Source organism: Ambystoma mexicanum, chromosome 2q, assembly GCF_040938575.1.
Source record: "Ambystoma mexicanum isolate Mex_15411 chromosome 2q, UKY_AmexF1_1, whole genome shotgun sequence".
Taxonomy (NCBI): Eukaryota; Metazoa; Chordata; class Amphibia; order Caudata; family Ambystomatidae; genus Ambystoma; species Ambystoma mexicanum.
The window spans coordinates 937490359-937517161 of NC_090924.1; the positions used below are offsets into that span (position 1 = coordinate 937490359).

A 26803-nucleotide genomic window follows, 5' to 3' on the forward strand; every position below is an offset into this window, starting at 1 on the left:
CAAACATGCAGACTTTTATAAGCAGGACTACTGACGAACCTTGTCAACTGACTTACCTGTACATATAACGTTTCTTCCACGCATTGGAATTAATTAGTAGGGTTTGCATACTTATGTTCATAAAACCCATAACCACATTTTTTCAAGAACATGCACTATATTTACTTTTCCAATGTTTCTAATAAAACTGTCAGTGAGACTTTTCTAGACGAAAGCTTAAACCAAATGCACACACATGCAGCATAGGGTGGTTCGGATGTGCAAATGCTCTTTTCCAATGCTTACAATAATGACTCGTATTCGTAACCACTATTGTAGAATTTAAAAGGTACACAAACATTGTTTTATCATTTGGTTTTATTCTTTAATGAAATCAACACAATTCAATGCATTAAAATGGAAACAAATCTGATCCAAACAACATGACACTTAATCGAGGCTCTACATTGATTGTAAGATTTCCGTGCTGAGAGAACAGACATGATGTACTTCTCTTTTTATTCAAATGATGTTCACACTTAAGGAATACATTCACAGTGAATGGAAAAGATCAGCAAGTGTGTTGCCATCCGCATCCAGAGATGAATCGGTGAATCATGTCAAATGATCTCTCGGGCTGGTCATATGGTAAGATATGACCTCCTCCTCGTACAATTACCTAATGGATAACAAGAACAATAGCTTTGAAATACTCGTTACATAGGCCAATGGTCCAAACTGAAAAAAAGGTACTATATCTTATGAAACTAAGGTAAATTTGCAATGGTAAGTTTCCCTACAAATGGCATTCAATTTACCAGAAACTGTCAACAGTCATAAAATGCTGAATATTACACATAAGCATCTTCCAATAACCGGAAAGCGAGCTTAATATGCTTAGAAAGGCTTGATCAATATTATATTTATTATGCATTTTATAATTTATATTTTATCTAGGGCTCACATGTATACCAAGAACAATGGGAGAATGGACCAGGTGTAGAGACTCAAAAACGAAAGCTCATACAATAATCTAAAAAGCTAGGTGGTGTACATTTTAATCAACTTGACCAAGTTATTTTCATTTTGGAGATTCAGTGGTACACTATTCCATGCTAGATGAACTTGTGCAAGAGCATCCTACCAGACATTTCAGGATGCAATTGGGAACATCATGCTTGCATGAGACCACAAACAGAGCTTTTATTGGGCGGTAGAGAAGCTGTTCTCAATATATATATATATATATATATATATATATATATATATATATATATATATATATATATATATATATATATATATATATATATATATATATATATAGAGAGACAAGGACTGCATTATGAGGACCTTTCTCGATGAGGGTAATTTGAGTAAAGTGACGTTTGCCTCTACTGGCAATTACATCAGGGAATGTACAACCATTCCTATTACAAAGGTAGACAGTTAATCTGCAAATATATGCAGGACACTGGTCAAAGGGGATAGATACAGGGCACAGGAAATTGCCTGGAACATTCCATTTGCTCTCCACTACCCACCCAGCACTATATTGGAGAATTGCATCCCGGTCCATTAGGAACAACATGAAGGGGAATTTGTTCTTTAATGCATGCCCAATTTCAGTGGCCAACAATTGAGGAATCTCCCTCCATCTCTTTTTCACAAATGCATCTAGATCTAGAAGGAAGGCAATATGGCAGAAAACTAAGCCAATGCTCTGGTTATATCCCTCATCCCCAAGCATTAAGATCTAGTCCTTGGCGTTTGTAATTCCTGGTACCATTCAAAAACCATAATAACATAGGATAAAAGTTGATGCAGCTATTTCTCATGCTACGTTAGCGACCATATGCATGAGAATTCAAGTTGCATCGTAAAAAAATGCATATTTTTCAAGGAATGGAAAAGGTGGAAATAATCTTTGTAAGAAATGGCCTATGGGTTTACACGGCTCTAAACACGCAGTAGAGGCTGCAATAGACTATATTCATTAAAGGATAAGGTAAAAGCATACAGTAATTGGGTTGGGCAGTAATTTCTATCACAGGGTAACATTATGCAGGAGTGGCAACCTAGAAATTAAACAGACCATCATACCATCTCCAAGCAGGCTTTAGATCCGGTTTGAGCATTGTTGACCAGTGTTTTGTCTGAATTTGTTATTTCACAAACAAATTGTCTACATTGAAAACAAATTTATATGCAGTATTTGTTGACCTAAGAACTGCATTTGACAGTGTCCCGAGGAAGTCTCTCTGGGAGATCTTAGTGGATAAGAATATTCCAGAGACGATGTTTACCCCAATCTGTTTGTTATATTCTGGGAATTCAGCCACCGTTCGTTGGAGTTTTGCCGGTGACACCACATTGCCATTGCCGGTAGAGAGTGGGGTCTGCCAAAAATGCCCACTGGCAGCTCCTGTTTTCCATCTATATAAATACTATTATTGATGAACTTAGTCTTAACAATTTGTACTAGTTCACTCTACTACTCCTTCGGGTCAAAAACTATTCTTTGTCCTGCTTTCACAAGAGGTGTGTGGAACTGGGGTAAATGTAGGAAAAACAAAGGTCATGGTTTTTTGTCCCAAAAACCTGTGTCACAAACCTTAATCTGTTAAATTAGGAGGAACAAAACTAGAGGAAGTGCCATGGCATGCCTATCTGGGAATTCGATTTGCCTCTAATGGTGGTTGGGCTCTTCATGTGGATCATGTTGTCGGGGTTTGGCCCTCAACTGTGGCTCACTGAAGATGTTTTCGTTTTTCTTCACTCAGGGTGCTGGCGCAGTTGGACCAGTGCTGGACGTTTATAAAGCCCAAGCAAAAGATGCTGTACATTATGGGGCAGAAATGTGGGGTACAGCATGGGGAAAGCCTATCAACACAAGTGAAAATAAGTTTGCCCCAAGGAGCCCCGACAGCTTTGGTCTGCATGGAGTGCAACCTGTGCCCCTTGGAAGATGAGTTTGCTATGAGACCGGTTTTTCACTGGTTCATAATCTGGGGGAACCCAGCATGGAGTAAATTCCATGAAGCCCTCAACCAGGTGATGTTTTTTGTATTTGTATTTATTAGGTTTATATAGCACTTTGTCAAGGGTTTTGACCCATGTTGAATCAATAGACTGGGTAGATGTGGGGATGAGCTGTCGCCGCCCATTATTCTATCCCAGAACAAACTAAATCAATAGACTGGGTGGATGTGGGGATGAGCTATCGCCGCCCACATTCACGCCAGAATAGGAGAACTGCGCAGTTGGCACGAGACCACTCCAAAGATACAACCTTCTTGTGGGGGGGTTCCACATCACCACTCTACTGTAAGGATGCCATCAAAACAATGTTAAGCAAGGGTCCTGTACTATCAAGCAAAAGACCACTCTATTGAAATGTAGTAATTCAAGACAACTCAAAAATGGATGCAGTACAGACAAATTCCCCAAGGCGTGCTAGCGGTCTAAACTCTGACAGGGAAACTCTATTTAGGAGTTGCAAGAGGGGCAGCGACTTCAAAGCTTGTTGGTTAATTGAAAATCTTAGCCACCTGCTGTTCCCAGAGGCCAAGAGGCTGAGAACTCTTAACAACCCAGAGACTCACCACAGGAGGCAGGATATCACATGGCCCTTCTGAGTGAGGGTGGGGGTTTCCCCTTCAGCCTGGAGGAGAGAGACAATAGACCCTTTCTGTTGAATGGGGTATGCTATTTTTGAGTGTTTCCTGTCAACAGCCCTCTGCCAGCAAGGAGAGACATGTGATCACTGACCCACCCAGACTTCTGGAGGCAGACCCAAACACTTTGGGGAGTTGAATTGCAACAAATATATATTTTATAGAAACAGTGACAACTTATTGTAACCAAATGACAAGAATGTACAACTTTGAGAGTCTTAGTTTGAAAAATGCCCTCACAATTTGAGTCCAAACTCCAATTTGTACCATGTTCTGGGGCAAAACCCCGCTAATTATGAATATTGTAGACAATGTGTTTAAGCTAGAGACAGGGAAAGTTACTGGGATATATGCGGAAGGGAAATGTACCTTCGTATAATTTTTGATGAAAATCCCATATTGCACAACCCACTAAAATCGAAAATAAGTTGCCATTTTTGAATGCAAGCTCCTAGAAACGCCAGAGGCGGAACAAAGACTACCTTAAGCAAGGTGCCATATGCACATGCAATGTCAACCACTTGTGTACCTGGGAAATATGTATTTGAATCAAATATAGATTTGTGGGCAAATTGACCAGGGGAGGATCCTCTGACCCATAAACAGACCTCATCACTCTGACTCACAACCCAATTCCACCAATCATGGGAGAGGGGAGAATTGGGCCAATGACAAGTAGAGAGGGGCAGGCTCAGTTATGCCACGCACACACCCACTTCCAAAACACATAAAAAGGGCCACTGAAACCCAGTTAGGGAATTCAATTCCATTTTCTGCGGGGCGCTCTGCCGGGAGACTCCAGACTTCACATCCATCAATCTTCAGAGACCAGAAATTTACTTCAAAACTTAAAGCAAGGGCCTAAACCCACAAACTGAGAACTCTTCTCAGCAGGCCTCAGCATCCTTAAAATCATTTGCAAACTATTCAACAGCCGGGGGAGCTGTTTGAATTCCCTGCCAAGAACTTTTGTTGGAACCGCAGACCAGACCCAGACCGCTGTGAGCAGACCAGAGATCTGGATCGCTGTGAGCAGAACCGGTGCCTGATTGACCCACCAAGCAGAGAGAACCGCCGCCGGACATGTTGACCAGATCCATGACGAGGCCTATTTCAAATTTATATTGTGAGTAAATAGCAGAACTGTGCGGAACCAATCTCTTAGTTAAAATAATCTAATTCAAGCTATTTTAACCTAAGTAGAACTGCCTCCTAGAAATCGTGTCATCTGTCATTTGTAAAGCTGCACAACTGTCACCTGTCAATTCTGAAGCTGCAAGCTGTCATTTTGAGTTTTACTTTAAATCCGAAAATCTACCTTTATTAAATTGTCTGTATCTCTGGAACCATTTGTCCTAGGAACGAGATTTAACTTTCCTCTGAAAGCTTAGAATCTAAGCTTCCCAACAAGCCTAAAACTTCCTACTCTTTATACTTTTACCACAATCGATTCACGCACTCGCAAAATTTACAGCGATTTGCGATTTGGCTCAATTTCTCCGCTTGTCAAAATAGCAGCTCCATTCTTTCCTTTGTTAAAATCCATTTGCAACCTGGTAATAACTCAGAGCATTGCTAAAGTGAGCCTGAACTAATACCAACAAGCATCTCTCACTCACCCTGAACCTCGAGAGGGAATTAAAAGCAATTTTAGCAACTTTTCACTTCCTTGCAAACCACATTAAAGTAATTCGCCTGTGTTTAAAACTCATCCCTGTTTTCTCTAAGCTTGCTGGGGGAACTGGAACTGTGTATTGCATTATAAAGTGTAATTTGTTGGGATTCTTGAAGACTCTGTGCTCGCCTTCCATTTCTTACATTGCATGGGGGGGGAGTGAATTGTCAAGAAAAAGTGATCATATTACCTTTTGCTAAAATCATAACAAGTTATTTCTGTACTGCATTTTATTCCACCTTGCATTTCCTTGAAACCATCAAGCATTTTCAGCTACCTCATCCTCTACACTACTCCTAAGTAACCAAATCAATGTACCCCTGTAATATTATCCATTGTTGATCACGGTCATATTCTGAAGTGTGATATCAGTTATCAATTTATTTATAAAGTGTGATAGATATATATTGTTGAATTGTCCAAATAAACCTTTTAAATTTGCAAAACAAACCTACTTCTTGGCTCAGTGGGGTCAGGGGGATTCTAAGAGGGGGGTGTTATACAAGGGTTGTCATCCAGAGTACTGAACTGAACATAAAAATACACCAATAAGGGTTTTCCTCAGCATCCCAGACTAGGCATTGACTTAGCTGTAGTGTTGATTGAATATCGCTTACAAAAGTGGGGGCTCGGAGCCGGGATATTCTGGGTTAGATTTACCACGTGTGCAGATTAATACAGTGTGCCAACTGACCAGATACACATATCCGGTTAGATCACCACGCTGTTTTACACTGTGAAAGCATCCCTCAAAGGAACGCTCTAAGGAAACGGTCTGTTTTGGAAAATAAAATACAAACTTCCGTAAGTCAGGAAGGAACTCTAATTCCAGAATGACGACCTTGGTAGACATGAAAATAGCGAGGGAGCACCTCTTACATAAGCTATTTGTGAGAGGTGAGTGGATTCATCAGGACCAAACGGTCTGGTTGCAGGCAATCGCGCAACAGGTCACTGAAACAGGGTCAGATATATGGAGAGATCAGGGTCCATTACATGTGGCCCTGAGTGAATTATATATGGCTTCTAAGGCCAAAGATGAACACAATAAGATTGCCAGGATAACAGCATATTTGTATCTATAAATGGGAGCCATGCAGGACAAATGTGCTGAAGGCCAAAATCTGGCAAATAGGCAACAGATGGCATTAGAAAAGGCCCAATCTGACCTGGTCTCTTCTGAGCAGAGGCTGCAGAGGAGCCAGGAGTCAGAAAATGATAGTAGGCAGTATATCATTAAAATAAAAGAGGACATGGATATACTGCAACAGGAAAAGAGACCAGGATACCAGAATTCTGGCTTTGCAGAAGGAGCACCAAGACAGTTTGGACTCCTTACTGCAGAGCCAGAAAAAGTTGGAGCAACAGATCAATTTCAACAGGGCATGCACAGAGCAGGTAGCCACCCTGCAAATCCAACTAGACAGAGAGAAAGAGGAAAGCAATAAATTGATTTTGAAAGTCCTGGATACCCAGGCAGAGTTTGATTAAGAACGCCAGAAAGCTGGTGCCCTTCAAAGGTAGAGGGACGACCTGGCGTCACAAATGCAGGCTCTTGGTCAAGTAAGGGATACCTTAAGCCAGGAAGTCTGCCATTTAAAAAGAGAAATTGAAGAAAATCACTTGGCCCTCCAAGGGCTGGGTGACCTCCAAAAAGAGCATCAGGGTTTGCTAGATCACACCAGGAGGGTGGAGGAGGCTCTGACAAGAAAGGAGCAGGCCAGTAGGGATGGGACTGATGAGGTAACCCTCCTGCAGCAGAGACTGGCCCAGTTCTCCAAGAACAATCAGGAGGCACAGAGAGAAAATGAGGCTCTCTGTCAGCACAATGATAGGCTCCAGAAACAGGTAGCCATGCAGGAGAGACTGATAAAGTCTAGTAAGGCCTTAACTAAGGAACTGAAAGCGCAGGCTCTTGCATTGCAACAGGGAGCAGGGGCTGATAGAGACGAGGTTCGCTGGGAAAGGGAAACGCCTGAGCATAAACTCAGGAGCCCTGGTACCAGAGGCCTACATCTCTCCCAGTCCCTGGACTCTGCCACCGCCATGTACCCTCGCGCACATGAGCCCAGGGCCACGGGGATGGCAGATTACTATCCAGCTAGAAGCATGGGGCTCATAAGCCAGTACCTCCCAGGAATGGATGGGCGGGCATCCGGGTATGGGCACCCAAGCACAGTTCAATTTAGTGGGGAACCCCAGGAGAGTAGGCCCATTAAGGGCATCCTGAAAACCTCTGCCCAGTTAGGTCAGTGGGGGGGTACCCATCAAATCCTGGCAGCAAGGAGGGGTCTGAAGACTCCTCTGAGCATTACAGGACACAGGAGACCAGGTCCCCATATTCTGCCAGCCATTCCCAGGCTCACAGAATCCGGGAAAACCTGGAAGATCAGACGGGCACCTCTGGGAGCAGTGCTTCTGAGTCAGAGGATGAATGGACCAGGGTTACCCGAACCAAAAAGGCTAATAAGGCAAAAAGGGCCTTGCTTAAGGACCCATTGAAGCAAATAAAGGCAATAAGGAGTGTCATCACGCCTTATCATAAGAACGCCAAGTATTCTGTTTGGGAACACTTGGAGCTCTATGAGCAAATGATGGAGACTTTCCATTTGAAGGACAGCAGTAGCTGCATCCAGTACGTCGAATGGACCTTCTCACCAGAATACTCCAGTTTCTTTGCAGGGCTGGAGGATCAAAACCATTCAAGGTGGTCCACATACAGGGCGGCCATCTTGAAACATTTTTCTGTGCACAGAAATCCTCAAGAGGCTCGCAAGGCAGCCTACAATTTGCAATTTGGGGAGGATCAGGCCCCACAAGAGTTTGTGCAAGAATGAAAGCGTGCTTTTGCGCAGACCACCAGAAGGGTGCGCACGGATAGCAGAGAATTTATCAATACGTTTTTCCATGCCTTACCCAAATACATAATGACCCAGCTTGTGAGAGATTTTCACGAGAAAAGATCTTTAGACTGGGTCATTGAACAGGCTACCCGGATCTATGAGGTGCAGAAGCCCATCGAAAGTAAAAATAATGCACCGAAAAACCCCAAAACCAACAGCACCCCTGCTGCTGCAAAGGTGGCAGAGGTAAAGGTTGCCCCGTTTTAGATTTGGAGATGGGGGGCCTAAAAACCTGCCTGCACCAAATAATTCACAGCCCAGAAGGCCCTCGGCCCAGTCACAGACAGGGAGTCGAGGAGGTAGTCCCACAAATGGGGTCCACCGCTCCCCTGACTATGTAAGTCCCCGCTACAAGGGAAACCAACCAATCCTGGGTTATGTGTGGACTCCTCCAGCCCAAGGGGGGGAATCCAGCCAAGCACCTGACCCGGGGAACTTCCCTCCTAACTTCTCCCAAGAGAGCAGAAATTCACCAAATCCTGGGCAGAACTTTTTCCCCAGGTATCCACCCAATTTCCAGCCCCAAAATCATCCATCCTTCTTTCCCCAATTCCCTGAGCCCAGACAACCTAATCCGGGAGAGGGGAGGCCAAGGGTGGAGGGGTACCCAAATCTTCCCAATCCGGGGTATTACCAGAGAAGGGATAGCTACCCTTCCCGTATCAGCCTGAGCGGGCTTCACAACTTGAGCGCCAGGTCCAAAATATGGCACAGGATCTGGGTCACATACTGAGGGCTCAACAGAACCCTCAGATGAGCATGCCACCGCAGAATGCCCCAAACTCTGGACCTGGTGCTCCAGAACAATGACGGGGGCAGCACCCTGATAACCCACCAGTTCCCAGGGAGGAGGCACAAGGGGAAGAGGGGTGTAAAGACTTGGAGGAAGCTTCCTGCCCAACTTGTAAACAGCCCCTGGAAAACTAGGAACCGGAAACAAAATCTGCTGCCCCTGAAAGCCTGCCTCCCAAGGAGCAGAGGGGGGTAGGAGAATCAAAAGACCCAAACAGACCCACTTTGTGGAGGAGGTACAGGTCTTCCAATTTGAGGGAGAGGGATCCTCAGAAGATCCTGGGAAAAGGATCTTCTCCTTCAGAGATGGGGGAACTCCTCCCAAGGAAACATGGGTCCCCAGGGATGCCAATTTAGACTGGGGAGATGTGGAGACTGAGCTACCGCCGCCCATCATCTCATCCCAGAACCGACAATACCAAAATCCCATGGGTCAAACCCATCCTGATGATTGCCTCCAAAAAGGGGGGGCGGCCCAGAACCCGAAAACATTTCCAGTTGCCAACTTTTTCTTTCAGATTCCCCCGGCTCTCCACAGAATTCTGCCCAAATCTCTTCGCTAGCAATGTCCAAAACCAGAAAGTTAGCCCACCAGTTGTCCAAAAATGTGCATTATCTGTGCCCCCTAGAGGAGAAGGAGGGAAGATATTATGCCCCGGTACAAGTACAGGGGCAGGGTACAATTTCGGCACTGGTGAACACTGGATCCCCAGCTACCCTTCTGTCCAAAAGGGCCTTTGATGAACTAAATGCAGGAAGGGGGGAGAAATACCGTATTCCTCTCACCTCTCTTCCTGGACAACTGCAGAACTTTGACGGGAAGGAAATTCCTGTCGAGGGGACTGCAGATTTGGACATCAAAATTTGGCGACACAAGGTGAAACACCCGGTCATAGTAGTGACCCCAGAGGGCACCCCTCGTTTACTAGGGAATGACCTCCTGAGAAGGTTGTCACCCCTAATAGATTGCGTAAACAAGGTCCTCTGGATCCAGACTAGTCGACCAATAAAATTAAAACAGAGTGTCAACCATGTTAGTTTAAATGGCACCTGCCACATGGTTGAACAAAAATCTGACCAAGTAGAATTTCACTTCCAGAACAACCAAATTCCAGACGTAACAGTAATAGCAGTAGGACAACAGACTGGTGATGGGGGGTCCTCTCTATTTCTGAAAATCAACCTTCCTTCCAGTTTAAGGTGGTATTCCACACTGGAAGGAAACACCCTGAAATTGTTTACTAATCCACAATCAGAAACTCTCACTCCTATAGTCCAGAAAGATGTGACATCAGCTCAGAGCCTGGCTGATATTCAGCAAATTGGAGAGCAGTTGTTCATCCCTGTTCAGTTAAATGATGGGAAGGACTCTGTTCTCGCTCGAGTGTGAGTGTAAGAGCTTCATCCGCGAAGCCATGTTCCGCCAACTCCCAAAAGATCCAGCCATTCCCACATTTTAAGTGATAGACAAATGGGAAATGGACCTGGAAGCACCTAATTCCAAACATCTCCTGCCAAGCAGGTGTATGCTCAAAATCTCCATTGGCAACAAGAGCATAGTCCATAATTGTTGGGTCGTGCGAGACGTCACTGCCGCCTTTAACTTGGGCAGTGACATTCTCAATCGCTTTGCCATTAGTTTGGACCTAATAAACTTCAAAGCTTGGTCCCGATTAGCGGATAATCCCATGGGCTTTGATGATTCAGAAAAAGCATTTAGGTCAGCTCAATTGCTACCTTATGCAGTTGAAATTCAGATCAAAGAGGAAGTCACCATCCCAGAAAGGACCCGACAATTCTCCCTGGAAGTGAAAGTTAAAAGAGGACAAAAATTGAAAAACCGTGATGCTTATATACATCTAAATGCTTCTCTCCAACAGCAAGGGTTGGGGGGAAACCCAACACCATTAGTCAACATAGAACATGACACCATTCCAATAGAGGTGGATAACAGCGACTTAAAGAGTATTACTCTAGCCGCAGGCACCATTATTGGAATGGCAGTTGATGACCGACATTTTTCCATTGATTTAGGAAATGAACTGTTAGGACCGATCCCCAAGGACTGTTTTGACATTGACAGTGACAGTGAGGACAATACAACACCAGACAGGATTTTCACCCGGCATGTGGGGGAGCTTCCTGGTGTACACTTCTTGCCCTTATGGTAAGGAAGATGTGACTTGTGACTTCAGGAGGGATGAGGTGATTTTCCAGGTCCATGAGGGCTGCCTTTTCCACCTGAAGCCTCCAGTCCAAATCAGCACCCTGACCAGGGACTTCTCCACCCAGCTGGAGGAGGCCGCTGAGATAGCCAAACCAGAAGTCTTTCCAGGCTTCAGGCAGATGGTGGAAGAGAGAGTCAACCTAGCTGATGCCTGTGTGACTCTGGAACAGAAGCAAAAGTTGAAACAAGTTTTCTTGGATTTCCAAGGTCTCTTTGCGGTAGACTCAAATGACTGTGGTCGCATCGACATCCACACCACAACAATTCCCACGGACCCTGGAATGACTCCAGTGTTTGTGAAGTAATATCGCTTGCCTCTCGCATCCATGGAGTCCCTTACTGAAATAATTAAGAAGCTTGAGTCCAGGGGAATAATCCGTCCAGTACACAGCACCTTCAAAAATCCGGTGCTGGGAATATTGAAGCCAAACGGCCAGTGGAGACTCTGCGCCGACCTTCGGGAGCTCAACAAACGGGTCCATACTTCCCGATGGCCTCTGCCCTACATTGACCAAGGGCTGGCCCAGATCCAGGGGTCACAGGTATTCACTGCAATAGACCTGACCAATGGATACTGGACCGTGCCTGTCAGTAGGGAGGACCAATACAAACTGGCTTTTACCTTTGGCGGCCAGCAGTACACATGGACCCGGACTCCCTTCGGATACCTCAACTCCGGCAATGAATTCAACATTTTCCTACATAAGGCCATGCCCGACCTGGGTGCGAGGGGTAACCTGGCTTATGTAGATGATGTCCTCATCAAAAGTTCATCTGTGGAGGAACACATAGCGGAGATCCGTTATGTTCTGACCCAGTTGAGGGCTGCCGGAGCAAAACTTTCCTTCCAGAAAGCACAGTGGTGTAGAACCTGTGTTAATTTCTTGGGGCATGAGATTACTCCTCAGGGTCTCTGTCCCCAGGAAAAGAAAGTGGAAGCACTTCAGAAACTGAAAGACCCCACGACTCTGCGGGAACTAAGGAGCCTCCTTGGACTGACTAATTACAGCAGAAAGTTCATTGAAGGCTACGCAGAGATCACTAGATCCCTGATTCATCTCTTGAAGGGGGGGTCGAGTGGGAATGGGGTCCAGAACAATCCGAGGCAGTAAGACAACTCAAAAGATGCCTCTCACAAGCGCCTTGCCTAGCTTACCCTGTCAGAAACAAGGAGTTCTTCCTGGAGACAGGGTTCTCGAATACGTGCTTGACGGCAGTATTATACCAAAAGCATGACAAGGTCAATAAAGTAATCTCCTATGCAAGCAAAACTTTACCCTATGTGGAGGAAAAATTCAACGATTGTGAGAAGGCACTCCTGGCAACGGTGTGGGCATTGAAGAATTACCGCCCGTTTATCCAGGGGGAACACATCATAGTGGAGACTCCACACCAGCCTCTGCAATATCTCCAAAGTGACAGAATCCGGGCCGGAAATGTGAGTAATTCCCGAATTACTTCCTGGATTCTGTCAATGCAAGGCTTTCCTGTGGAGGTCAGATATGGCCAAAACAAGAAGAGTCCCCTTGCGCAAGGTCTGGCTGACTTGCATGATTGTGCCAGAGAAAACTGTCTTGAGGACGAAAGTCTAAAAATCAAGGACAACATGGAGGTATACCTCAATTCCCCACACAAAGTCTTTGAAGATGACAAGTGTGAGGGAATGCCCACTGTCTATGTGGATGGATGCTCTTACCATGTTGACAACCACGGGGAGAAAGAACTGGTGGCCGGCGTAGGGAATGCATGGGTGAATGAGTCCCCAGAACCCTCCGCTGGATACAAAATTGGTCCCCTTAGTAGTCAGGTGGCAGAATTGATGGCTGTGCATCAGGCCATCCTCACTGCTGTCCAACATCAACTCCACGAACTGGTCATAATCACAGATTCGGATTATGTACGAAACGGGTTCGTGGAGCACCTGGTTAATTGGAAAACCAGAGGCATGTCATGTGCTAATAACAAACCCTTGAAACATGGGAAGTTAATCCAAAATATTGATGATCTGGTCACATCGAATGGGATGACCATCTACTGGAAAAAGATCAAGGGTCATTCCAAAGTAGAGGGACCAGACAAAACTGGAAATGACTTAGCTGATCAGTTGGCCAAAACCGGGGCCATCCAAGGGGATCTAATAGAAATAGAGTCCCTGTTGGGGGAAATCCAGGTCACTGCTATCACTAGGTCCCAGACGAATGCTCACAATGATCTTTCAACTGCACAATGGAGTAAGGAGACCCCTGATGGTGATTTGATTACAGCTCAGAAGGGGGATCCAATAATTGGTAAGTTTTACCAACACATTGAGGACCCTGAGAACTTTCCCCTGACGGATACCGATTACATTGGGAAAGAGGACCTTAGAGTGTTGATGAAATGTCCAAAGATGTTCCGAATCCAAGACGGTTTGTTGGTAAGGAAATCCCAAGCTGGCCATGATCAGTGGGTGGTTCCTACCTCATTCCGAAGCCTGATGTTAAGTCATGCCCATGATGCGGCTACCGCCGGTCATAGGGGGTTTCACACAACACTGGAAATCTTAAGAGAGGTTGCATACTGGCCACACATGGGGCAAGACCTCGACCAATACTTGAAGGGGTGTCTTGTATGTGCACAATTTCAGCCATCATCCCTCACACACCGTGTGCCTCTCCAAAAGAGGGGGATGACACTGCCATGGTCAGATTTGCAAATCGACTTTGTAGGCCCTGTAATCCGCTCGTCTAGAGGAAACAAGTACATGTTGACCGTTACATGCTTGTTTACTAAGTGGGTGGAATGTCTCCCAGCCTCAAACTGCAAGGCAGAAACAGCAGCTGCCCTGATCATCAACCACATCTTTTCCCGTTTTGGTCTACCTCAAAGGATTGAGTCAGACAGGGGTAGCCACTTCATCAGTGAAGTAATGACAAAGATGTGGGAGATACTGGGGGTCAAAAGGAAGTTACATATTGCTTACAGGCCAGCTTCTTCTGGAGCAGTAGAGAGATACAACCGAACCATTGTGAGCATATTAAAAAGGTTTGTGGCAGATTCTGGGCCAAGTTGGGATATCCGATTACCTCTGGTCCTAATGGCCATCAGATCTACCCCTTCATCTGCAACTAAAATGTCACCATTTGAGTTGATGACTGGACGCAAGATGGTGCTTCCCCAGCATTTGCTCTACAGAACCCAAGAGCAAACGTTGATAAATGCCTGCACAACTCATGAGTATGTGGCGAATTTAAGGAAACGCCTCCAACATGCTTTTGCCTATGCTCAGTGGAATCTAGAAAGATCAGCTGATAGCATGAAAACCCACTACGACCTGAAGACCACCAGGAAGGAATATACTGTGGGGGACCGGGTCTATCTATACAATTTCCAAAGGAACCAGGCCAAACAGCGAAAATGTTTGCCTACATGGAAGGGACCCTTTGAAATTATAGACAAAATCTCCCCTGTTGCATACAAGATCCGCATCCCCAAAGGCAGTTTGGCGGAAGGGGAAGACAAGTGGGTACATATAAATCAGCTAAAGTGTTGCCATCCCAGGCACACGCTGCAGCAACTGGAGGAGTCCTCTGCAATACCAGAGGGGGCCGCTCCAGAGTAAGTCAGTTCAAACTCTAAAATATTCCACATATCAAAAATATATTAACGTAATGCAAATGTTCCCTGTTATATATTGTTTTTAAAACCAGACTGCAAAATGCACTCGGATGTATAAAATGTACATGTTCGCCACACCATTAATAGTGGTGGAAAAATGTCTAGGAATGTGTATTGCCGCTTTTGCTTTATCATCCTAGGAGAGAGGAAACCATGGAGACTGACCAAGGAGGACGACCGGGGACCGGGAGCAGAGACCCGAGGGGCCCGGGGTACCGCCCAATATTCCCATCAGGACCGGCGAGGAGAACCGATCGATCCAACTGGGTGGAGGAAAAGATGCTGAACTGTGCCATCTACAGAATTGGAAGAAGATAATGGGGACATACCAGCGCAAGGGCTCAAAACCTCCTTTGCACCCGACTTCCCCTCGACTTGAATCAAAGCGTAGTCGGGCGGGGGGGTTTTGTCAAGGGTTTTGACCCATGTTGAATCAATAGACTGGGTAGATGTGGGGATGAGCTGTCGCCGCCCATTATTCTATCCCAGAACAAACTAAATCAATAGACTGGGTGGATGTGGGGATGAGCTATCGCCGCCCACATTCACGCCAGAATAGGAGAACTGCGCAGTTGGCACGAGACCACTCCAAAGATACAACCTTCTTGTGGGGGGTTCCACATCACCACTCTACTGTAAGGATGCCAGCAAAACAATGTTAAGCAAGGGTCCTATACTATCAAGCAAAAGACCACTCTATTGAAATGCAGTAATTCAAGACAACTCAAAAATGGATGCAGTACCGACAAATTCCCCAAGGCGGGGCTAGCGGTCTAAACTCTGACAGGGAAACTGTATTTAGGAGTTGCAAGAGGGCCAGGGACTTCAAAGCTTGTTGGTTAATTGAAAATCTTAGCCACCTGCTGTTCCCAGAGGCCAAGAGGCTGAGAACCATTAACACCCCAGAGACTCACCACAGGAGGCAGGATATCACATGGCCCTTCTGAGTGAGAGGGAGGGGGGTTTCCCCTTCAGCCTGGAGGAGAGAGACAATAGACCCTTTCTGTTGAATGGGGTATGTTAATTTTGAGTGTTTCCTGTCAACAGCCCTCTGCCAGCAAGGAGAGATGTGATCACTGACCCACCCAGACTTCTGGAGGCGGACCCAAACACTTTGGGGAGTTGAATTGCAACAAATATATATTTTATAGAAACAGTGACAACTTATTGTAACCAAATGACAGGAATGTACAACTTTGAGAGTCTTAGTTTGAAAAATGCCCTCACGATTTGAGTCCAAACTCCAATTTGTACCATGTTCTGGGGTAAAACCCTGCTAATTATGAATATTGTAAACAATGTGTTGAAGCTAGAGACATGGAAAGTTACTGGGATATATGTGGAAGGGAAATGTACCTTCGTATAATTTTTGATGAAAATCCCAAATTGCACAACCCACTAAAATCGAAAACAAGTTGCCATTTTTGAATGCAAGCTTCTAGAAACGCCAGAGGCGGAACAGAGACTACCTTAAGCAAGGTGCCATATGTACATGTAATGTCAACCACTTGTGTACCTGGGAAATATGTATTTGAAAAAAATATAGATTTGTGGGCAAATTGACCAGGGGAGGATCCTCTGACCCATAAACAGACCTCATCACTCTGACTCACAACCCAATTCCACCAATCATGGGAGAGGGGATTATTGGGCCAATGACAAGTAGAGAGGGGCAGGCTCAGTTATGCCACGCACACACCCACTTCCAAAACACATAAAAAGGGCCACTGAAACCCAGGTAGGGAATTCAATTCCATTTTCTGCGGGACGCTCTGCCGGGAGACTCCAGACTTCACATCCATCAATCTTCAGAGACCAGAAATTTACTTCAGAACTTAAAGCAAGGGCCTAAACCCACAAACTGAGAACTCTTCTCAGCAGGCCTCAGCATCCTTAAAATCATTTGCAAACTATTCAACAGCCGGGCGAGCTGTTTGAATTCCCTGCCAAGAACTTTTGCTGGAACCGCAGACCAGACCCAGACCGCTGTGAGCAGAACCAGAGATCCGGATCGCTGTGAGCAGAATGGGTGCCTGATTGACCCGCCGAGCAGAGAGAACCGCCGCCGGACATGTTGACCAGATCCGTGACGAGGCCTATTTCAAATTTATATTGTGAGTACCTAGCATAACTGTGCGGAACCAATCTCTTAAAGTAATCTAATTCAAGCTATTTTAACCTAAGTAGAACTGCCTCCTAGAAATCGTGTCATCTGTCATTTGTAAAGCTGCACAACTGTCACCTGTCAATTCTGAAGCTGCAAGAACTGCATTCTGAGTTTTACTTTAAATCCGAAAATCTACCTTTATTAAATCTTCCGTATCTCTGGAACCGTTTGTCCTAGGAACAGGATTTAACTTTCCTCTGAAAGCTTAGAATCTAAGCTTTCCAACAAGCCTAGAACTCTCTATACTTTTACCGCAATTTGCGATTTGGCTCAATTTCTCCACTTGTCAAAATAGCAGCTCCATTCTTTCCTTTGTTAAAATCTGTTTGCAACCTGGTAAAAACTCAGAGCATTGCTAAAGTGAGCCTGAACTAATACCAACAAGCATCTCTCACTCACCCTGAACCTCTAGAGGGAATTAAAAGCAATTTTAGCACCTTTTCACTTCCTTGCAAACCACATTAAAGTAATTCGCCTGTGTTTAAAACTCATCCCTGTGTTCTCTAAGCTTGCTGGGGGAACTGGAACTGTGTATTGCATTATAAAGTGTGATTTGTTGGGATTCTTGAAGACTGTGTGCTCTCCTTCCATTTCTTACATTGCATAGGGGGGGGTTGAATTGTCAAGAAAAAGTGATCATATTACCTTTTGCTAAAATCATAACAAGATATTTCTGTACTGCATTTTATTCCACCTGGCATTTCCTTGAAACCATCAAGCATTTTCAGCTACCTCATCCTCTACACTACTCCTAAGTAACCAAATCAGTGTACCCCTGTAACATTATCCATTGTTGATAACGGTCATATTCTGAAGTGTGATATCAGTTATCAATTTATTTATAAAGTGTGATAGATATAAATTGCTGAATTGTCCAAATAAACCTTTTAAATTTGCAAAACAAACCTACTTCTTGGCTCAGTGGGATCAGGGGGATTCTAAGAGGGGGTGTTATACAAGGGTTGTCATCCAGAGTACTGAACTGGACATAAAAATACATCAATAAGGGTTTTCCTCAGCATCCCAGACTAGGCATTGACTTAGCTGTAGTGTTGATTGAATATCGCTTACAACTTTACGCCAAAGCGCTTTACAATACAACAACAAGAATACATAGAAAACAAGAAGCATAAAGTTACAAATACATGAAACAAAGCATCAAAACAGTATGTAGATCAATTGACCAGTTCTAAGGGAGGAATAGATAAGAGGAAGAAGAAAGGGAAGTAGAAAGGGAGGTCAGAGTGGGGGACGAATACAGAGATAACAGGAGGAGGGATGAGAAAGAAAGGGAAGAAGAGGGGAAGTAGGAAGGAGGGTAGAGATAAAGGAGGGAGATGATAGGAGAAGGAGGGGAGTTAGGGTGGAGGGGGTGAAGGAAAGATTTAATGGAGGCACGGAAAGAGGGGTAAGAGGAAATGGAACGAATGGAGAGACGTAAAGAGTTCCAGTGATAGGGGCTAGAAGCTGAAAGGAAAAAAAATGAGAGGAAGCACAAGGGGAAGGAGGAACTGTGAGTAGGCAGTGATGTGAGTGTTGGAAGGGGGGGGAGGTGTCTACCGTGATTTACCCATGTTAAGAACTCCTTGGCGGCCATAGATGTCAAACATTGTCTGGTTAACCTTGAGGTCTAACAATATGAAAAGAGGATTTCTGTCCTTGTCGAGGGGTCTGGAATATTTGGCCTCTAAACACAGTATTGGTTATGAACCCTACTTGGATATAATTACCCCAGATTTTGCTCGGGCCTTGTATAATGAATTTAGATTGGGTTACTTGAGGGTACGGGAATTCACAAGCAAATGGAAAGGGCAAACTGGGAATAATTGCCTTCTAAGTGGTACATCTATAGAAGATATTACGCACTTTTTGTTTGTATGTAAAGGTCCGAAGGACCCAAGGATAAAATATCTCAAAACCACTGCTTATGTTGCAAAACGTACGCACCTTACATGTTGCCAACCAATTGGTGAGAAAATCGAATAATTTGGTAATTGTTTATTTTGTGGCCCCATATATCCATTGTGCCTGGCTAAGGAAACGTGCACCGACAGCACTTTAGAATTAATAGACTAGAAGGGTCAGAGTTTCTGTTGCAGAGGTTCATTTTAAAATTGTTAAATACATTGAATTGTTTAACACCCTGGTACAATAATATGGAGGAAATCTTATACTAGCTAAGTAGTTTGAAAAAACTTGCTGATTGATGATTTTTATTATTTAATGTTTATTAATGCAGTCATCGGAAAATAAATTTAAATTGTTGAATTTTGGATTTATGTCAATAGGATACTCTTAAACCTTCCCAAGACCTCTATGGTTACCATCATGAACTGAACCCCATCTTATCTGACCATTCCATCTACTCCCTCCATGACATTTCTACATAACTATAGCGTTTGAAGCATTTGTCCCATAGGGTAATGTTGCACTTGTAAGTTACCTGTTCCCTATATCTTTCTGTTTTGTCCCTGGTCTATGTTGCTCTTTTTTCACACCCATGTAAACTGGGTAACCATCTGTTCCCATCTTTGTACTATTGTACAGGCACCATTCCTTGGAACACCTCCACTATCTGTAAATGTGTTATTGTAAGTAATTTCTGATGAAAACTGAAATCCCTGTTCTTCAAATAAATGCAAACAGAAAATGCAAATATTATACATGGCAGCCTGCGATATCCGTGTGAAAGGTTGGATATTGTGTTTTTATTACAGCTTTTTTGACATTACAGCTGACCTGTGATATGAAGGTAACATCACAACTGCTCTATAATGAATTATTATGCTTCAGTTGTGATGTCACAAGCTTGTTGCTTGAGCCAGCACAGAATTCCAGCGGTCACTGAAGCGTTAATTAGTACCCGGCGAGCAACGATTAAATTGGCCCTCGCCGAGTCGTTCCCCGGCATGGAAAGATTCACCTGCTGCGCTCATTTGGGAGTGCGAATCCCGCAGAGTTCCTTTCTTTTTTTCCCTTGCTGCCACTTATTATTTTTCAATTAGCGAAACGGTTTCAACGTCGTTTCACAACTCAAGAAAAAATGATGTTAGTACTCAGGAGTGATGTGTTCTCTGGGTCAGAGGGCAAGGAGGAGTCTAGTGCTAAAGCAAATGAAAATTAACACTTGTGTGTGTCCGGCCTGGATGAGAAGTGTGTGTGTGCGTGTCCGGCCTGGATAAGAAGTGTGTGTGTGCGTGTCCGGCCTGGATGAGAAGTGTGTGTGTGCGTGTCCGGCCTGGATGAGAAGTGTGTGTGTGCGTGTCCGGCCTGGATGAGAAGTGTGTGTGTGCGTGTCCGGCCTGGATGAGAAGTGTGTGTGTGCGTGTCCGGCCTGGATGAGAAGTGTATGTGTGCGTGTCTGGCCTGGATGAGAAGTGTGTGTCCGTGTGTGTGTGTGTGTCCGTGTGTGTGTGTGTGTCCGTGTGTGTGTGTGTCCGTGTGTGTCCGTGCGTGTGTGTCCGTGCGTGTGTGTCCGTGTGTGTGTGTGTCCGTGCGTGTCCGTGTGTGTGTCCGTGCGTGTGTGTCCGTGCGTGTGTGTCCGTGTGTGTGTGTGTCTCCGTGTGTGTGTGTCTCCGTGTGTGCCTGTGTGTGCGCGTGTGTGCCTGTGTGTGCGCGTGTGTGCCTTTGTGTGCGCGTGTGTGCCTGTGTGTGCACGTGTGTGCCTGTGTGCGTCTGGCCTGGTTGAGAAGAGGGGGTGTGTCCCCAGCCTGGTTGAGAAGAGGGGGTGTGTGTCCAGCCTGGTTGAGAAGAGGGGGTGTGTGTCCAGCCTGATTGAGAAGTGGGTGTGTGCGTCCGTGTGTGTGTCCGTGTGTGTGTCCGTGTGTGTGTCCGTGTGTGTGTCCGTGTGTGTGTCCGTGTGTGTGTCCGTGTGTGTGTCCGTGTAACACAAGCAGGACTAACCAGAGGTACATTTACGAAAAGCTGAAAGCCACAGAATAAGGTGGCAAGGAAATGTTTCCACAGGATGGTTCAGATAAGGTGTTGATGGTAGGTGACTACACTGGTGGGATTTAAAAGGGGAACATTTGAAATAAAAGCAAATTCAATGAAAGTGAAGGCAGTTCATAGAAATGATACTTCCAAAAGTGGAGCAAGGCAGTGAAAGAAGGGATAAGTGTCATATCTTGCAGGTATATCATTGCACCCACTAATCATAACATACTCATGGATTTTACTCTGTAAATGATCTCTGCAGATAAAATACTGTGATGTCAGATGCTTAATCAGAGGGCTTCTGGACATTCTGCTTATGTCATAAAGCCAGTTAATGCCAGGTTGCTCGAGAGTGGTGGTGTGCCCTTTAATCTTTTGTAACTTGCTTTATGAATCTCTGTGTATCACCATCAGTCACTGTGTCCGCTTGCTCACATCATAACAATGCTGAGTGTGACCAGGATGCTGAAGCAAATGAAGAGGTCATGATGCACTTTGTGATCATAGTGTAAGAATTATCAAGGATGTGGCTAACTTCCAGTGAGGTTTCAATGACCAGATGAGAAAAAACCAAGGCAATCCATGCCTCCAAGTACCCATTACAATTAGGCATAAAAAGGGTTGTTTGTTGTGAGAATCCTAAAGGTGTCTCCCTAACTAGTCCCCGGGGATCTGTCATCCAGGTGGCTAGGACATGGCCAGTTCCTGGGGGTGGACCAGTGAGGGGGTTGGAGGAGGGTCGGGGGGGGGGAAATCAGCTGGATGGAAGTGGGACACCAACGGGTGAAACACATTATCCCCTTCTTTCAACACCTTTTCCCCATCCTACCACTTAGGACATTCAAAACTACTGCCCCCCCCCCTTTTATGACACAAACACTTCGCACAACGCACTAGAGAACAGAATAACACCAGAGCCGTTTACCTGACATGTCCGAATACAAGGGTCAGGCATAATCAGGCAATTGATCATAATCACACACACCTGACAGCCCCTTCCCTTACCCACAGAGATAAAAGGTGGAGCAAGAGAGCACAGTACAGGTAAGGCAGACCGCACGATGAGACAGCTATCCTGGTCCAGCAGTTCAAGAGGAGAAAGGCGGCGAATATCGAGAGGCTGCACAACCTTGCCCTTTCCGACGCAGACCCACAAAACCTCTGAACAGGGAATCATAAAACTGAGGACAATAGCCGAATTGGCTGCAACAGAGGTCAATGGTACCCAGAGCGTGTCGCCGCTGATAAGAGGGAGCGAGGGAAACTCTTGCTACCGTGGTACTGGCCTTGACTCCAGTTATGAGGAACGCCAAGTGGTTCATCCCAGCCGGTGAGTCGTGGGGAGAGCCGATAAGAGCAGGGCTGTGGTGAATGCAAGACGCAAAATGGCAAGCTGAACCAAGTTCAAAGAACTGTAAAAGCGTTAAGGGGAGACCAGCTGCAGGAAACGGCACCACGTGGGTGCTAACTCGAGAGAGACTTGGCGATCCCCCGTCTGAGTGAAAGAAACTACAGAAACCAGAAGGCCGTAGGAGAGCTGCCAAGCTAGGTCAAAGTGGTCATATAGGAGGTCAAGCTAAATCCCTGTGCAGTCAAAAGCCTTTGACCTACAAACTGTGAGAAAGCAAGGGAAGTGAATCCCGCTAACAAATGTGAATGTCAAGTTGGCAAAAGTGAACCCGACTGAGGGATGCAGACTAGCAGGGGGAAAGTGCAAAGTCCCAAGAAACAGTGTGTTGATAAGAGTGAACCTGGCCGAGGGATGTCCACTGGAACTGTTTAAAAAGACATTAAGATTTGTGAAGGAAGGAAAAGGCAGAGTGAACCCGGTGGAGGAGAATAAAGAGGGGTCAGCACCTGGAAAAGGGGGAACTACAGGTGAAGAATCCTCACCCTAAGTGAAACCAAGAAACAGACTCATTTGTTGAAGAAACTTGTTTTGTTGCTTGAATATGTAAGGCCCTCAAAGGCAAGAAACTTAAGAGAAACAAGACTTGGCCATTGACCCGACAGAACAAGTTAGGGCAATAATTAAGAAAACGTTGGATGAAGCTGAAGTAGAGGAGATTGTTACTCATAAGACCAAAACTTTCCTGACTAATGAGTTATGCCAATATTTATATGGCATACATGGAAGAAACAAAGGTACTCAAATAACCCCATTTGAAAGGACCAACTAAAATTCTTTGTCAGCTATATTGATGGTCTGTTCAGAGAGTGGGCAGGGACAGAAGCAGATCCACAACATTTCTTTGACTTCATGAATTTACTGACACCAAGGATCAAGTTTACTTACAAAACAAGCAGGACGTCCCTGGAATTTTTAGACTTACTGATCTACTCTACCCAAAAACAAATTGTCAACAACAGTCTTCACTAAGAAGACCGATAGGAACAGTCTATTTCAGCGTCCAGCTTTCGCCCTAAAACCACCATCGAGAGCATACCCCTCACTCAACTTCTGAGGTACAGAAGATTAGTATCAGAGGAGGATGAATTCGATAAAAAAGCTAACAAACTCGCAAAAAGATTCCTTTCAAGAGGATATGATTCCATCAAATTACAGAGAGATAGCGAGAAAGTTAAGAGTATAACCAGACTGTAAGCCTTCCAACCCAGTGTTAAAAAGGAAGTAAATGATTTAGTGTATGTTACAACTTACTCGCAGCAAAGCGGACAAATCAAGAAGATTGTCGAGAGAAATTGGGAAACACAATCTTTGGATCCAAAGCTAGAAAATCTTTTTCCTACACCGCCTCTTTGCCTACAACAAGAGTAAGTCTGTCCGAGATCACCTGATCAAATCAGACTTCAGTCATAAGAAAAGCCAACTTACAACATTCAAAGGGACATTTCCCTGTAATAACTGCAATTGCTGTCATATCATTAAAGGAAATTACATCCATCACCCATATAAAGGCAACAAGATTGCACTGAGACATACCTCCACTTGTGATACTAGGAATGTCATCTACAGGATTAAGTGTCTGTGTGGTCTCTATTATGTAGGCCTAACGAGAAGGAAAGCAAAACAGAGATGGGGCGAACATAAGTCCAAAGTCCGCCAAGAATCCATAAAATCTCCAGTTGCACAACACTTTAAGGAACTTAAACATTCAGTTGCCCAATTACAATTTGTTATCTTAGAACATGTTTAGCTGCTAAAACGGGGGAGGGGTAATCTTCCAAAACGAATGCAGCATAGGGAAGCCTTTTGGATTGAGAGACTAGATTCAATGCATCCCAGAGGGATGAACCTTGATTGGGATTTATATTGTTACTTGTGAGTTAATGTGTCTGTACGTCACAACAATATGCAATTAGTCATTGATTTTGAAGTACTTGCGGAATTATTATATTGCCGTTTTCACCAAAATTACAGGTGATGAATGTAACTAAGGTTTAATTACCATGCTTTGGAGTCTAACATATAACATAACGCAATGTGGTTTGTTTTGAGATTGATTATAAATTTCCGAATAGTAGTAGTAAATCAGTCAGGCTGAATAATATAGGATGTGATTATGTGGATAACGTGGTGATCCTCATGCAACGTTTCAACAAACTCACTCAATTTTCTCTTTCTTCACAAGTTTATAAAAATATGTTTAAATTCATAAAAAGGACACTAATTGACTGCAAATGAATGGGTCAATATGCAGACAGTTGTGATCTATAAATTTCACTTACCTTATTTAATAACATTCTAGTAAATAATATAGTTATGTGGTGTTTACGTTTACTCAGAGAATAGCAACTCTATTAACTTAATGGAAATACACAGCCATATTTTATCCCAAGATGGCGATGAACGATGACTCTCAGACTATCTAGTCTTTAATAGAACACGCAGCCAAAACCGTTGCCTAGCAACGATCAGAAAACAGGAATCATAAGAAGCGACTCGGCTTTTTCAGTGGACTAGCTTCAGTGCGCGTATGAAGGTAACCACATTGGTTTGCCTCTAAAAACCCTTAAAATAGACACCATATCATCAGAGTCCTGATAACGTAAATGAGAATGAGTCTTAGCGTATTTTCTCCCTTATTTCAGTACGTCAGTGAAGGGCATATAAAATATTGAGATCGTACCACAAAGTATTAGGTGTGCTAACACTGGGGAAACCATTATCCTGAGACTACTCTTCTGGGTAAGTGATTTGCTTACCTGAGTTTTGTAGAGACTTTTTAATAGTACGTCACTATGGGATAACCAATCCTAATCAAGCCATACCATATACTTACCCCGCAGTGACAATAAGGACATAGAGATAACTGAAGTGAATGCCATTTAAGAAGTTGAGTACCTTTTCAAATGTCTCTTGTCGGAGTACACTTGGAGGCGATATAGTCGTATTAAGGTACGCTTTTATCAATTTAGAGTCCACATATATGCCAAGTGCGACTTTACGATAGTGATTCCAATTTATATTTTATTACAGCATCTATATTTACAACCAGGGAGACCTCAGACGAAACAACACCGCTATTACCTAACAGCTTTGCATTTCCTCAAGCAAGAAACTTCTCATCTAATTTTCTTTGGGTGAGGTAAACTACTACAGCAATTATATTATATCTGCTACATCTCCTTTGTTCTAGTCTTAGAGCGGGACACAGCGCTTTTGCCAGCGACCTGTCCCGTCATAGATCATTACTAAGGGATGCTAGTGAGCAATTGAAGTTGTGTTATATAGACAATCCAAGTAATCCCGGTTAAATCTTTTTAATTTCAGGGTCCGAATATCCCTTGAGTCAGTGTGTTACCATTACCTGCTCTTTATGTGTTTGCCTTTACAGGTCAGTGAAGTGACCCATTAATTCTCTGTTATTAATTGTGTTTGTAAAAATTTCACTTAGTCTCAAACCTAGTCTCTAGAACTAAAATGTATTCATCTCTATTCAAATTTCAGAAAGAATATCCAAGATATCAGTACCTTCACGCCCGAAACGCGTATTATGAGATAGGCGGAGAACCATCAAATTCATGTAGATAGTAATCTCCTGTCTAGATATCAGGATATCATCCATCTGAACACAGGACAATATTTTTTTGTAAATCCAAGAAATTGATCATCTGTTCCTTTGTTCAAAAAAACGTATTTCTTTTTGAATTACCTTTTGCTGAAAACTCGTGCAATTAATGCTTGACATAACAAAAATGTAATTATAATTTGTCAATTCACAAATTCAATGTATAAATGTATTATTCAAAGATTTTTTTCTTTTGAGAATACAATTATTTTAAATTAACTTTGAGTAACTTCTTGAATGGTAACTTTTCATTAAAGATTTTGACAACCTTTTGCTTATGAATTTTGTGCCCCTGTTTGTATCCCGAGGTCTCTCGTGGTACCATCCCTTCTCTCACCTGAGAAGTGATTGACAATTTTTCACACGTAATCATTTATTAACTCATAGACATAACGGATTGATTCCCCAAAAAAGTAACGTGTGCACCTCTACAACCAAACTAGCTCCTGATAAAACTAAAACAGAACTGTTGACTCCTGCTGGGGAAGCTCAAGTGTATGCTGTGCTCCAAGATCCCCACCTTACCCCGTGCTCAAAATGTGGGCAAGGGAGAACCAAGCTACCGCATCCCGACATATTGTTTGAGAACACTTCTTTCTTTTCTTGAAAACCACCCCACACCCTTTTTGTATTAGTTGTAAGGTTTGGCAATAGGTTTCTAAGTATAGGCCCTTTTTATTTGACAACGCCACTAGGACTACCTTATTTTCATTTGTTGGTCGACACCGACTTCCATTTTAGATTTAATTTTAGCTTA

At 44.1% G+C, this 26803-nt stretch overlaps 1 protein-coding gene across 1 annotated transcript in view; it reads right to left on the reverse strand.

The window, feature by feature from the left end:
• Positions 1-339: 339 nt before the first annotated feature.
• The window catches only part of CPVL (carboxypeptidase vitellogenic like), a 1072295-nt gene continuing 1045831 nt past the window's right edge, over positions 340-26803 (reverse strand). The window contains exon 13 of the mRNA XM_069648246.1: positions 340-658. Coding sequence (XP_069504347.1) covers positions 551-658 — 108 coding nt within the window. The 3' untranslated portion in view covers positions 340-550. The remainder of the gene's footprint in view (positions 659-26803) is intronic.